Below are 14,113 nucleotides of genomic sequence, written 5' to 3'. Positions count from 1 at the left end.
GTCTACCAAAGTGGAAGATGTTTGTGTGACTCGAGTGGGAACTGAGACTATTTTAGACAAGTTAAAAATGTTTTTCAAATGGGACCATTTAGCTGGAATTTTTCTCGACGCCAAATCAATATTAAAGTCACCCAAAATAATAATTTCCTTATCTTCAATATCAACATTTGTTAACATTGATTCAAATTTTGTAATCCACTCTGCATTACTATTTGGTGGTCTATATATGTTACCAAGTAATATAGGTTTTTGATGAACAAAAATAATTTCCACCCAAATTGATTCCATATCATCCTTTTCCAAATCATATCGTCTGATTGTGGTTAACATGTTAGAAATATAAATTAAAAACCCACCCCCAGATTTTCCAATTCTGTCTTTTCTGTTTGTATCATAACTTTTAATATCTATTTCTTTATTTGGACAGAATTTGACAAAAATGTTTCACTTAAACACAGCACATCTGTGTTAGATTTTGATAGGAAATATTTAATTTCAAACAAATACAAAATTCAGGTTGTTTTAATCTTCAATATGAAATATTAGAAATGTCAAATAGTTTTAGTAGTTTCAAATTCTTGCTAACAAAAAATAAAAGATAGGTATTTCAATAGAAACAGCTAATTTTGTTCTCGATGTTTTACTAACGAACGGTACAGAACTTTGACGAAAACACGCAACGAACGTACTGAAAAAAAATTGACGAACGGTACACAACGCACAACGTCGATCCGGAATCAACCATACGTTGGTTATACCCGTGTATATTCAAGTAAGAATCTACGGCTAGCTTGCATTTCAAATTGTAAATATCATCAATATTAAAGTCATTAAAAGACTATTTTCAGTTGTTTCATGTCGAATTATCATATAAAACAACAATGAAAATTCATTGCACCTCCGAAAATTCCACATCAGAAATGATCGCATCGCATTTATAGTTAAAATGAATCGCATTCAGTAATAATATTATGGATTCAGCTGCTTTAGTTACACTTTTTTGGACTTTAATCCTGTTATTATACATTAAAAAGTTATATTCTAATGAAATTGTGTTAAAACATACTTTCAAATCAATTATTTTGTATTTTCAAAAAGTAAACAAACGCAGTTTTTCCCATCATCCTTTATTCTACAATAGACATACTCGCATACGACATTGAAAATGAACTAACTGGATTCGCACTTTATATACACTGATTATATAAAGGATAATAATGAGAAAATTAAATGAGGCCGAAAGTCATAACATTGAACATATCGAATAAGGATTACGATAACGGAATTTATATCCAATTTATAGATGTCTATCTCTTGGACATGCACGTTAAAAAGGGTATATTTATGTCACATTAGTATAATTATTATTAGCGTTTATAATTTACTACTGGACGCTAAGCCGCCTTCAATCAATCATATTTTATGTACATAATGCAAGAAGATTCTATTTATGATATAAACCTGAGTAGGGTACGTTTGAGATACTAAATGTATAACAGCAAAAATTTTCATCCGTATTAAGAACGTCCTGCGGCAAATATTTTATGGATAATCACATCGTCTAGCGGCAAAAGTTTGGAGCGAATTTAGGACATCCGGCGACATATATTTCGTGCAAGACCACATCGAAAAAACTGTACACATGTTGGGAAAGGACCCCCCCCCCGCCCAAATAAATAAATAAATAAATAAACAGTGTACTAAACTAAGACAGGAGTATTTCATTATATTTGGACATGCTGGTTGACTTTATTCTTTAATTTAAAAAGAATTTCATGACAGACTCAAGACTTTTCTTTACTGAGAAAAAGGTGTTGAAGATCATACATGACAATTATATTGTCTCTCAAAGTTAATTAACATTAAATTGGCTTACAGTTCATTGTTTTGTTCAATTTAAAGTTTCTTAAATTTCAACAACCGTGTTATGTACTAGTATTCATTTACGTAACAAAGAAGTGGAATAGAACGACAATAATACACTGTAGTAACATGATCAGTTGTGCATAGAATAATCTTGATTATAATTAAATACTTTAAGGACAAGTATACAAAGTGTGGTAATTATATATATATCAATTCCAAGTTACTAGTATTAGATTACTGTTTCTTATTAAATGACAAGGAAATATCAAGTATATATACGTTTCATGGAATTTCATTGGAAAGATTCCTAAGCATGTTTCTTGGTTTTATGTATTTAATCGTTCTATCAAATTTTGTCCTGTTTAAGTGGGATATTGAATGAGTGAAAAGGACGGCTGTAACAAGTAGTGAGTATTTCTTTAACATCGGACACAGTATTTTAAATTATATTCAGCATGGAATCAGGGGACTCGATGGCCGAGTGGTCTAAGTAGTTACTACTGTAGCCAGTCAACACTGAGGTTGTGAGTTCGAACCCCGCTCGTGCGGGTGCACTCGACTCATATCTTAATTGACTAAGATTGTCAGTTTTCCTATCGGAGGTCGGTGGTTTTTTCCGGGCACTCCGGCTTCCTCCACCAATCAAAACTGGCCGCCACGAAATAGCCCAAAAGCGGTGCTTAAAAGTGGCGTTAAAACACAAAAAATCAAAAAATCAAATCAGCATGGAATCGGAAATACACGTAGTACAATCAAATGAGGTTGACAATATTCCGAGGGACAAAATTAATTGTGGTTGTTATTTATTTTTTTCTGACAGAGATTTTGATATAGTTGGAGTATTTTGTAGTTTATTATACTCTTTTGACCAAAATGCTGTGTTTTAAGCATGACATATTCGCAGTGCACACAAACCTGTGCAACAGGTAAAGTTTCAAAGCCTTGCAAGGCATAGATATACTCTGCCAAAAAAAAAAGCAGAATGTGTTTTTTAAATGTTTTGTGTATTTCAAATCGAATTTTTTCCGTAATGCATTAATTGGAATTTTAATTTAGTAAAAAAAAATCATTCACGAAGGTTATTTTGGATACTGAACGATTATTTGAAAGAAAAGAAAGCAAAAAAACAGTCATCACATACGATAACTTGTGTCAATTTCCAGTATCTTTTATTACAACCATGCGCTATGTATATATATAACCTTTGAATGGATCGAATCAAATTTTCTATTCGGTCATGTTACAACGCTTTACTGATTTAGTTCAATGATTTAGTCGGGGTTTTGCGTTGGCGAACAGGTCACCAAGTTTCTCCCAGACATGCTCTATGGGGTTCAATTCGGAAATTTTGAGGGCGATCGAATTCATCGTTCGCAAAGCCTGTTTCGAACTGTCTAGGCGGAAATTCTCCATAAACCTGGGATGATAGCAGCAGCGGTTGTTAAATAACTTATTGCTTAAATATCTAATTATTCAAATATTCATTTATTTATTGGCAAATGTATAATAAAAATCAAGAGAACATATATGCGTTTCTTTTTTCCAGAGCAAAGATATAGTTGAATGCTTTTTGTATTTCACCTTCAGGACTTTTTGTGTTAATAATTTTTAACTGTTTTACAGAGGGTGTAAAATAAACTATATTGTTGTAGTTGAGTAAATTCGGTTAAAAGTTCAATACGGTTTTTTAAATTATAAGGTTAAAGCTTATATGTTATGTCTTTGTTTTGTAAACAATGCCGACTCGAAATAAAGCTTATTTATAATTTATTTATTACTAGTATTGTCTTTAGCTAACAATTGTATTTGCTATAGATAATCGAGCGACAATAGAGATCTGCACACTGCCAATAGGTGATTGCAGGTGCACATTTCTAATTACGGAAAACGCGCAGGTCCCGCCTGGTGATCGTATTTAACTTGTTTACCACGTTCATATTAATTGAATTAACCATTTGAAGTTTCATAGTAAATATCTTTTCCGTGTACTAAGTAACTAAGCATAAATGAACATAAGGGTAAGATTTCATTAGCACATTATTACAACTCCTCGCTCAATCAAATTGCTTGAATTTGCCTTCTAAGTTTCATAGTATATACTTTCTCCGTGTACTAAGTAACTATACACGAATGACTACTAGGGTAAGATTCCATTGTATCGTGATACAGAAAAGGCCACTGCCTATTTTGGAAAACAATTTAATGTTGTGTCCCAATTTAAAAAAAGAAAATGTTTTTAATTAGTTTTCACAATGATGTAGACTGCTATTAAAATCCTTGCTTTTAAGGTGGTACCTAACACTACAGGGAGATAACTCTGTAAAAATCAGCTAAACGTTTTAATTACGTTGTATTGTTAAGGAAATATTAAGCTTCTCAATGATCAAAATTAGTGTTTGTCAAACTGCTATATAACCAACGAAATTTTTCTGATAAAGTGGTTGGTTCAAATTTTTTGAAATTTTTATATTTTTGTCAAAGGGTCAAAGTAAACATTTTGTCAAAATTTTATGAAAATTAAACGAGCCAAATTAATATTAGTCAAGGTGTTGGGTACCACCTTAAAACATTTTTTTTAAAGACAATTAAGTTACTATCACGTAAGTTTCAGTAACATCACTTTGTTTATTGCACTGAAGAGGACAGACCGATATCCCCCGAATTCATTTCTAATAATTTCGTTAAGTCTCTCATCTATTTCCTAAAATTCGCACTTCAAATATTTTTACAACATGTTAAACTTTAAGTATTTTTGTGACCAAACTATAAATGCCTAAAGATGGTCCAAGACTTCAATTTTTACAGATTTTGACAAATGTTGAGTATTTTTTTTAAAAAAGTATAAAAGAATACAAATTTAAAAAAATGAGTTAGAGACGTACTTTGATGCATATTAAAAAAACTGTAACATTGTCGATAGTGTGTGTTCAACAGCAATGTGCAGCGCTTAATACCATTTTAATTTATTTGAAATATGTAGGATTGTTACAAATTGTTTGATTATGTTATATAGACTCTTTAATATTCGATTGTTGAATATGTAAAACATCTCGTTAGAAAAACTATACTGCCTGAAATTAAATGTAGTATTTCTTTGGAGGTAAATTATTGAGATAACTAAGATAAAACAGGGCCACAAAGAGCAAAGCACAATATACATCAGGCATTATTTTTGATAAAAAAAATCCCCAAAACATTGCTACAATGAGCGCAAGCAGTTGATTGTCCATCTCATCTTATCTCAATGCTCTTCAACTTTGTACTTGTTTGGCTTTATAACTATTTTGATCTGAGCGTCACTGATGAATCCTGGTACCTTTGATAACTATTATCACTATTAAATGAATTTTAGTCTGAAATGGTTATTTTGATCTTAACAGGATCTGCAAAGTCTAAACAATAAATTACTTATTCATGTCCAGCTTTTCAGTCTATTTTCAGACTTATCTATTGCGGTAAATTCGGTACTGTTCAGACAGTTCGCATTCAATCAATTCAGTAATTTCAGTAGCTTTTCAGACAGTTCAGTACGATGTTGATGTTTACATGTGAAAATCAGCTACCGAACCATGTGAACAGTCTGAACAATGTATCTTTTTTTATAATTTGCCAATTCCCTGGTTTATGTAGTTATCTAAATTGCTTTCTAATATCAGACTAACAACCCATTAAGACCGGTTACTTTCCAAGATGAATATCGCAATTGTAATCTCAACTTATAAGTATAAACAGGCAAGTACAGTCTTTACCCATAGTTAATCATTTTCTTTTTTTTTAATTAGTTGTATATTCATTAATGGATGAGATATTATGAAAGATGGACACTGAGACGAATTTCAATTCCAGGAGCCACATCCCAATAAAGAACAATGTTATTATCGACAGATGGTTAAACCATTCTTCAAAACAACGTGACAAAAAAGGAAAACCGGAGGTAATGTTTTTATAAAAATAAGGCGATGTGGTATGATTGCCAATGAGACAACTATCCACCAAAGTTCAAATGAAGTAGATGTAAGCAATTATAGGCAACCGTACGGCCTTCAACATTGAGAAAACCCCATTTTGTTTATTATATGACTTTCAAATTTCTGTTTTCTCATTGCATAAAAGCATGTAAAAAATTGCTTACATGCTATAACTCATCATTATAAAGCTGTAGACCAAATATAAAATCATTCCCTTTAATAGAGGCACATAAACCTTTGACGAAAGTTTTCTACCAAGGTCTTTCGGACGGACTGACAGAAGGACGAACGCAGTAGAGCGGTTATTAAACCAGCTTTCGCCTTTGGCGATGCAGGTAAAAAGAAAAAAAGGCCATATTAAAAAAATGGTCCTATTTGGTGATATAGCTCTTCAACTGTTTCGGTTCTTTTAAATGCTTGGCTTTCTATTTTTTTTTTGCCTTTAACGTTCCTGATAAAGGTAAATCCAGAAAAGCGTTTCGAACGCACGCATTCAACCTTATGATTACCTTCGAAAAATCATAAAATAAATCGGAGTTACAGGTAAAATTCCGAGGAATTCTCATGGCTTAACCATTTTTCTTAAACATGAATGGTGCAATCTGATTGGTCATTTCATGATTTTGATCTCATACCAGGAAAACAGCTATTAATAAAATCTAAAGGGAAGACCTGCATTATATAGATATATGTATATAAATCCCTATGTGTACAACATTAATATAAATATTTAAGACTATTTTATAATTCCAAAATTTTTCTGTATGTGATATTGAATTTATCTTTTTTTCAGGAAAAGGCACAGGAAATAAGGAAAAAATATACCTTTAAATACACGTAAGAAAAGTCGATCACCATAAAAGAAAAAGCTTGGTATATTTTTATGATATGGTAGTGCGTTCCGCTATCGTTTATGCAAACATATTGAGGCATAAGATACAATGCACAAATCATTTAAAACGAAAATATTTTTGTGTACCTAAATACAATCTTGTTTTTAACATATACCCATTTAACGAATTATGATATTTTTTTTAATTGAACATACATTTTTTGTAAAATTGTAAAACCTGTATAATTATATGCAATTAGAAAACAAATGTTTGAACAATACATTATCACATGCACGGAGAACGAATTACGAATTTTTATAACATACTTTTAATTAAGTTACATAAGTCTAAATCTTCTGTATTTATAACTTAATGGAACTACATGTAAATAAATAATTGATTTTAGAAAAATATTACTGTGGGCAACCGCAACGTTTATTGTTCAGACTGAAAATATGATGTCTAATGTCTATAAGTTGTAACAAAGATGTAAAAACAATACCAATCAATATTTTATTTCAAGCAGGTTATCTTATAGTTAATTTTCATTTAATGTACACAATGTACGGATGAATTTGTATCTAAAAGAGAGGCGAAAGATACCGAAGGGACATTCAAACTCATAAGTCGAAAATAAACAGACAATTAAAAAATAAAACGACCAACAGACAAACGACAGTACACAAATCGCAACATAGAAAACTAAAGACTAGGCAACACGAACCCCACCTAAAAACTAGGGGTGATCTCAGGTGCTCCGGAAGTGTGAGGAGATCCTGCTCCACATGTGGCACCCATCGTGTTGCTCATGTAAGTACAAACCCGGTGATAAGTCTAATTCCGTAGTTCACAGTCGGGGCAAAGGGGACGGAATAGTAGTTACGACAATTGGAACATATCCGTCGTCATCTGTTTAACAGATATTTCATAACGGTCCACCAACGCGTATTGGCGTCCATAAATTTATGAAGGGATTCCAACTTCACCACTTGGAACTCTAGGTTTAATAGCTTCCTTTGAGCAGCAACCCTCTATCAAGGAAATCATTATAGGAAATACAAGCCCTGCAATATTGTATCAACTGGGAGATATATACTCCGTATGAAATAATCTCTCTCTCTCTCTCTCTCTCTCTCTCTCTTGTTCACACTGTCTTACTCTCTATCTTATATACGTACATTTAGACAAAAATACTTCCATAGAAAGATGCATTGATTAGATAAAATTAATAGATTGATATATTATAAATTACTGTTATATTTGAGTATATTATGCTATAAATTTAAAGTTATGAATAATAAAAGAAAAATCATCATATTTTATACTTTTGTTAGACGTGGAAGTGAGACACAGAACAACCTAAAACATGGAATTATCCGATTCAGATCAGATGACACAGAAGAGCAAATGAAAATTCCTGTATGTTCTTTAAATATGTTAAACTTTGCATTTTGAAAGTATAAATGAGTTATGCGTAAACACCCATTAGAAAAAAATCAACTATATATGCAACTAGTCAAAAATTTAACTAAAGTTTGAAATTTCAAGTACAGAACCGTTTTATACAAAAATAGAAAGTGCGACTAAATCTAATCATCGGATTTTGTTTAGGCCTTTTACATGTTTTACTAAAGCCGTCAAACGTTTTTGAATTGGCTTCCCAAACATAAGATATCGAGCAAATATACCTGTAGAAAAGAAAGATATTCTATGAATACGGATTATCTGTACTGCAATTGTGTGGACAGAATGGGTAAAGACGGGGAAGTGTGATGTTGGAGGGGGTGTGGGGGTCGGGGGACAACCCATTTTATATGAACGAAAATGTGGGCTCTAGTGTGAAGGTTTGATTTTTGATGTAGTTTTAAAAATGCTGGATCGTTACTATGCGAAGATATCAAATGCAGATGTTAAAGTGTAGATATATATATATAATATACTAAACCGAGTACATACAGTGTATTGGTTTCTAATCCAATATTACAGGATTGTCATCGAAGTATTACAGTAGATAAATACACACACACATACACACACACACATGAACATATAGATCACATCAAAACCTATATATAAGTATATACATATATCCCCTCCAAGTTTAAAATAAGAAATTGTAACATTGATTTTATTTTTATGTCCTTATATAAGAAACCTTTACGATCATTTAAATTTACTTCGAAATCGTCAGAACATTTATACTGATATTTATCATAATTGTTAGGATCAAAAGACAATTTACAAGAACGTCAAGATCTGTCTTTCAGTAAATTTCCTATGTAGTCCTATACCTTTTTCAGTGTATGATAGCACCTGATGACATTGACTGTAAGGTGATATATGAGGAGATGCTCAAATGGATTCCTGATAAAAAAGCACCAAAGGCAGTTCTTTCCCTTACTGGAGGATCAGAAAATTTTTTAAACAATGAAACAATTGCAAATAGATTGAAAAGTGGCTTACTGGATCTAATAACCACCACAAGTAAGCCAGAATATTGCATCACTATATTTTCTCTCTTTTGCGTATTTCATCAAATCGAGTGTTCGTAAGATTCAAACGCCTCGGTACGTTGTTTTGTTGTATCGGATAAAAACGCAATAGACGTTACGCACGATACTGGTGATACCTGACGTTACATTAAAATAACGTCGAAATACACTTTTTGACTGACGTTTTATCCAAGTCGCTTGTTGTTAAACGAACGTATGAATTTATGTTTGTCACGATTGTCCCCCCATTCGTTTTTACCTCTTTAAAGCATTCCCTACATGTACATGTATATATTTTCATATATTATTGGTTTCTATAACTACTGTTTCTTTATAGGGATAAATACTGATTAATAAATTTCTAGCATTTTATTTCATTAATACATTCTAAAACATTTAAATGTGTTTCTTCTGTGATTCGAATGACATTGTTTGCGGTTACTTCCGAACAAATATAGACCACTGACGCAGCAGGTACAACCGCTTTCCTGTTCACAAGACGATATTGAAAAGGCGAGTTCGTTTTGTTGTAATATAGACCACGAAACACAGGTGTTCCCGCAGGGAGTAAAGATCCCCAAGAATCCGTTGTGTCAATGCGTAACGTTTCCATGCTTTTCTCTACTTTCAGCATATAGTACTCCTCCTCATCGTCGTCAGTATATAACGCAACTAATTGACCAACCGAAACTAATTCTTGCAAAGACACTTGTTCATTTTCTTCATTTTCTTGTGCATCCGCTCTGTATTCTCGCTTCATTTCCCATTCAGTATAACCACCAGTTTTTATCGAATTAGAACACTGGTCATACATGTGATGACAACAGTTTACACAGAAACAAGACAATTCACTGATATTTATCAATCCTTTAGCAGAATCACGACTAGCTCTTACTTGGTGAAGAGATCGAATGCTAGGCACCGGCTTAAAAGACAGTCTGTTGTCACGGTGAATCGTTTCCGCATATCGGAATATTCTTCTCTTACAATGTGACCTCGGTTGTGTTAGAAATGAATTCGCGTATTCATAGAGATCTTTTGCTGTCCTTATCTGAGTCTGTCCTCGTAAAATGGCACAGTCGGCTTGTCTCTTAATAATTCCTCCAGCAGCGTCTTGTGGTCCTGAAATGCACAGATAAGTTTTTTATGTCAACTGCATGACATTGGACCTTACCATTTTACCGCGTTCAAGGTTTATGATTTTTATAATAGTAACAATACCGAAAGTCACGAGAAATATAAGAGATACATTGAATACCCTACAGCGACTGCCAAGATGAAGAACAGAAATAAAAGCCCTGTTCCTTGATACAACGTATTTATTTTTGTGTCAGGTGTAATTTAGTCCGACGCACATGTTTTATCAAAATACATTTATTTCTAATTCGATATAATAAAAAAAACATGTAAAAAAAAAACTTTCTAGAATAATGTTTTCAAACATTAACCCATAATGTGACGGATTGAAAGAAAACAGTTTACCGATAATGTGAATACCCGACCGCTTTTAAAATATTTACATTTTACACAAATAACTCATAAATATTCAATCAATCAAGCTAAATAATATGTATTCCATTGTACTCGAAAATGTGAGAAAAATCATTAAATCTGTGTCCAAGATATCTAGCGTAGAGACTGACAGACGGACTGACATTCAACTGTATTTAAAGGCAATCATAGTAGTAAGTTCGAGGATAATAAACTAAATTATTATAAATACCTTTTGCATGGGAAGTTTCGAAGAAATTTCTTGTGAAATGTTGATATCCAAAGTCGTCGCTTGTTTGACTAATATCTCCGAAACAGTGTCTGCTCTTATACTGGGCTGCACACCCGTCAGTAAACTCGTGCATTGTTTCTACTGAATATGAAATCGACTGTAAATATTCCGCTATATAATTTCGGACTTGGTGAACAAAGTATTGATCATGAACTAAGTCTGGGCTTATAACGAAAAATTGTTCCGTGATAATTTCAGGAAAGTCTTCTGAACTATCAACACCATCGTATTCTAGCAATGCATGTCTATGTAGAATAGTAACATGGACCGACACTTCGGTTTTTTGAAAGTAAGCACTTTGAATCTCAGTAAGCTCGGAACACCTGTAATTTTCACTAAAGTCATGCACACAAACACATTGCTTTTCTGGGAGATTTCTAACAAGATTTTGAAATTGTTCATTTTGCCATGTAGCTCTGTGCTGATGCACTGGAAAAGTTTCAATTAGTTTTCTGAAATATGAAAACAATTCACCAACTTGACTTTCTTTTTTCACGAGCATTAGTTTCTTTATGGTTTTGTTCCCTTTAACATTAACGCTTACATTTTCAAACTTTTCCCACTTTACAAATTCAGCAGTGTCAGATACATCAAGTTCACAAGGCAGAAAATTTAAGATTTTAACTCCACAATCGGAACAGTTTCTTTTAAGGCACTGTAAATTGTGTGAACCATCAACTTTTTCGCATAATGTTGCATTAACGACATCAGATATTGAATCGTACACAGGAGTAGAATAGCATTCATTCGGTTCATTTTCTATCAAAAGTTTCTTTCGGAATTCCATACACGATTTAAAGACAGTTTTAAATTCTACATGGTACTTGCAGCAACATGCTTGTCTATCCTTAGGTCGGACGGGTCGCACAAAGTAGGGTTTGCACCTTTCGAACATTCTTTGAGCTATTTTAATAGAGGGGTTTTCTCCAATAAAGTCCAAATACACATCGGTCTGTGTTTTTTCTAGTATGTGTGTCATGTGGCTTGAATAAGTTTTCGGACCAATGCGGACCCTTTTGATATCTGCCTTGTTACCAGTCGGACGAGAAATACCAGGCTTACACCAGAACTCATAAATACGTTTCTTCGTGTCAGGTGTTATTACATCTGATCTAGTTTTTCTATTTGTGTAAGTCCAGCTTGATTTTTCAGATTTAAGTATTCTTGTTCTAATTGCATGACCACGGCTAACTCTTCTTACCGGTAATCCCAATTTCCTAGCCAGTTTCTTTCTGCATTTATTGTCACTGATTTTTTCACCACTTACTGATGAAATAATAACATTCATCGTTTTCAAAGAGTCATCCGATCTTTTCCTCTTACAGTTGTCAATAACTGTTTTTAAATCTTCTGTCAAGGCTTTTGATGTTTTGTGTTCTTCTATTTCCTCTGGCGAAGAAATCACTTCAGAAGATTGCAGTTTTCTCACAGTCGGCGAGTTCGAATTTTGCAAGTATGCGACCATGGTTGTCACCCGCCTGTCTGGGCTCTTTGGTAGGGCCAGTTTCAGTTTCTTCAATGCCCGATGTTTTTCTGTTCTATTCTCGAAAGTATTTCGCATATTTAAATCCTCGTTTTGCCTTTGATCATTGATATTTTCTTCACGTTTTCTCTTTCTATATTTCCGTTTTCTCTCCGTTTCTTTGACCCGTCTCATTTGTTCTTTCTCTTGTTTCTCTCTATGTTGTCTTTGGCGTACTGCCTCATCTGATAAAGCATACTCGTTTTCCTTTAGATTTCTATTTCTGTAATAAGATTCAAGCCTTTGTTCTCGTCGCTTTTGAAGCTTTTCTTGTTTGTACCGTTCAAGTCCTTCCTTAGATGACATCCTTTTTTTTTCACTGAAATAATTATGAAAGATTTATTATATAAATTATTTTAGATACGATTGGGACAGATTTACGATGACAAAAAATAAATACAAATACAAACACTTGCAGATAATCTTGAATAGTTTAATAATATCCGATTGATTTTCACAGATAATGTAATCTTCAAATTATTAGGAGCGAATTTGTTTCTCGCTTCTGAATAGACTAATTTATTTATTCAAATCAGGGGCCCTCGAAAGGCCATACAATGCATACATTAATCATTTTGACAATTATCAACAACAAAAAACGTCTGTAACGTTACGTGTAACTTTCAAAAACGGAGTTCCATGTATGTGACATTTTATTGGACATGCGGTTTTGTTTGTAATTTGTGCAAACCTGGGCGCATTGTCATGTTTCAAGGCTCAAAATGCGAAGAAAGGTTTGTACTTTTTAAAGCGGTAAATAGAATTAAGGAAATATTCAATAAAACAAATTAATTTAATCTCATTCGACGGATTAGTGCCGGAAAATGTGTGAAAACTGTACTTGTGACAAATTCTTGGACATGAGAAAAATTCCGACCTGTGTAAACCGACGTAACAACAAAGAAAAAAAATAAATGATTTAAAAGGCGAGTCTTTGTACAAAATAATGATACCAATATTGATTAACTTACCAGTATTCTGTTCATAAAAATCAAGTCCGTAAGTTCGGCTAAAATATTTCCCTGCTTGTGGGACACTTTTTAATATCTCATTCAGGGGCCCATTGCTTCGCTTCTAGTACTGGTTGTGTTCAAATTTTTTGACGTCACAATGCTATGACGTTGAACGTTGCGCTGCCCGAAAATGGTGACTTTTGGTGAAAAAATCACCAATCTTCAGCACATTTTGCCCAAATATCGGCATCTATTTGTAACGCGGGATAGGAGAAAAATGACGTTATTTTTTAAAATCGTGTTCGGTTTATTCACATACACTTGTATTAAAATGTCATTCAAGACTTAAAATAAATTCCCAAGACATTCAGCTTTATTTTGATGTAAAATTTATATGTTTTCCAGTAGCAACGACAATATAGTGACCAATTGTTGCTTATGACACGGTATTTTTTCTTGAGTGTGACCAGTTCCGTGCGTAACGTCAATAATGTTTGACTTTTGAACACATTTGAAATCAAGAGTCTTCCATTTATAAGAAAAAAGTAGCATTGTAACATGAATGGTAAATTTTCTTTTCATGTTCGGGGAATGAATTCCTGCGTTTAAAAGAGGTGCGCACTAACATAATGCGGATTATGTTATTGTACTATCATATAAACAAAGAGGCAATATTGTTTTTCTTTATCAAAACCT

At 33.0% G+C, this 14,113-nt stretch overlaps 2 protein-coding genes across 3 annotated transcripts in view; one reads left to right on the top strand and one right to left on the bottom strand.

Annotated features, from left to right (window-relative positions):
• The first annotated feature begins 2,052 nt into the window (after positions 1-2,052).
• LOC127717671 (transient receptor potential cation channel subfamily M member 1-like) overlaps positions 2,053-14,113 on the top strand; it is a 314,087-nt gene continuing 302,026 nt past the window's right edge. For both annotated transcript variants that reach the window (XM_052223416.1, XM_052223415.1), the window contains exons 1-5: positions 2,053-2,273; positions 5,649-5,800; positions 6,628-6,671; positions 8,002-8,086; positions 8,968-9,151. In XM_052223416.1, the coding sequence (XP_052079376.1) occupies positions 5,684-5,800; positions 6,628-6,671; positions 8,002-8,086; positions 8,968-9,151 (430 nt within the window). In that variant the 5' untranslated portion in view covers positions 2,053-2,273; positions 5,649-5,683. The remainder of the gene's footprint in view (positions 2,274-5,648; positions 5,801-6,627; positions 6,672-8,001; positions 8,087-8,967; positions 9,152-14,113) is intronic.
• Positions 9,514-13,678, bottom strand: LOC127717672 (uncharacterized). The gene is made up of 2 exons (XM_052223417.1): positions 10,883-13,678; positions 9,514-10,281 (listed from the first exon to the last, which is right to left on the bottom strand). The coding sequence occupies exons 1-2, from the start codon at positions 12,768-12,770 to the stop codon at positions 9,521-9,523; spliced, it is 2,649 nt and encodes an 882-aa protein (XP_052079377.1). The 5' UTR covers positions 12,771-13,678; the 3' UTR covers positions 9,514-9,520.

The sequence above is a fragment of the Mytilus californianus genome, unplaced genomic scaffold (genome assembly GCF_021869535.1).
Source record: "Mytilus californianus isolate M0D057914Y unplaced genomic scaffold, xbMytCali1.0.p SCAF_10, whole genome shotgun sequence".
Lineage (NCBI taxonomy): Eukaryota > Metazoa > Mollusca > Bivalvia > Mytilida > Mytilidae > Mytilus > Mytilus californianus.
The sequence above is the reverse complement of the archived record's forward strand: the minus strand, read 5'-3'. Positions and strand labels throughout refer to the sequence as shown.

What these genes read in the sequence shown, in the direction of transcription:
- LOC127717672 (XM_052223417.1), bottom strand. Translation starts at nt 12,770, where the DNA reads ATGTCATCTAAGGAAGGACTTGAACGGTACAAACAAGAAAAGCTTCAA. An exon ending in CGAAACTTCCCATGCAAAAG is followed by an intron (nt 10,282 to 10,882) that starts GTATTTATAATA and finishes TGTGCATTTCAG; the next exon opens with GACCACAAGACGCTGCTGGA.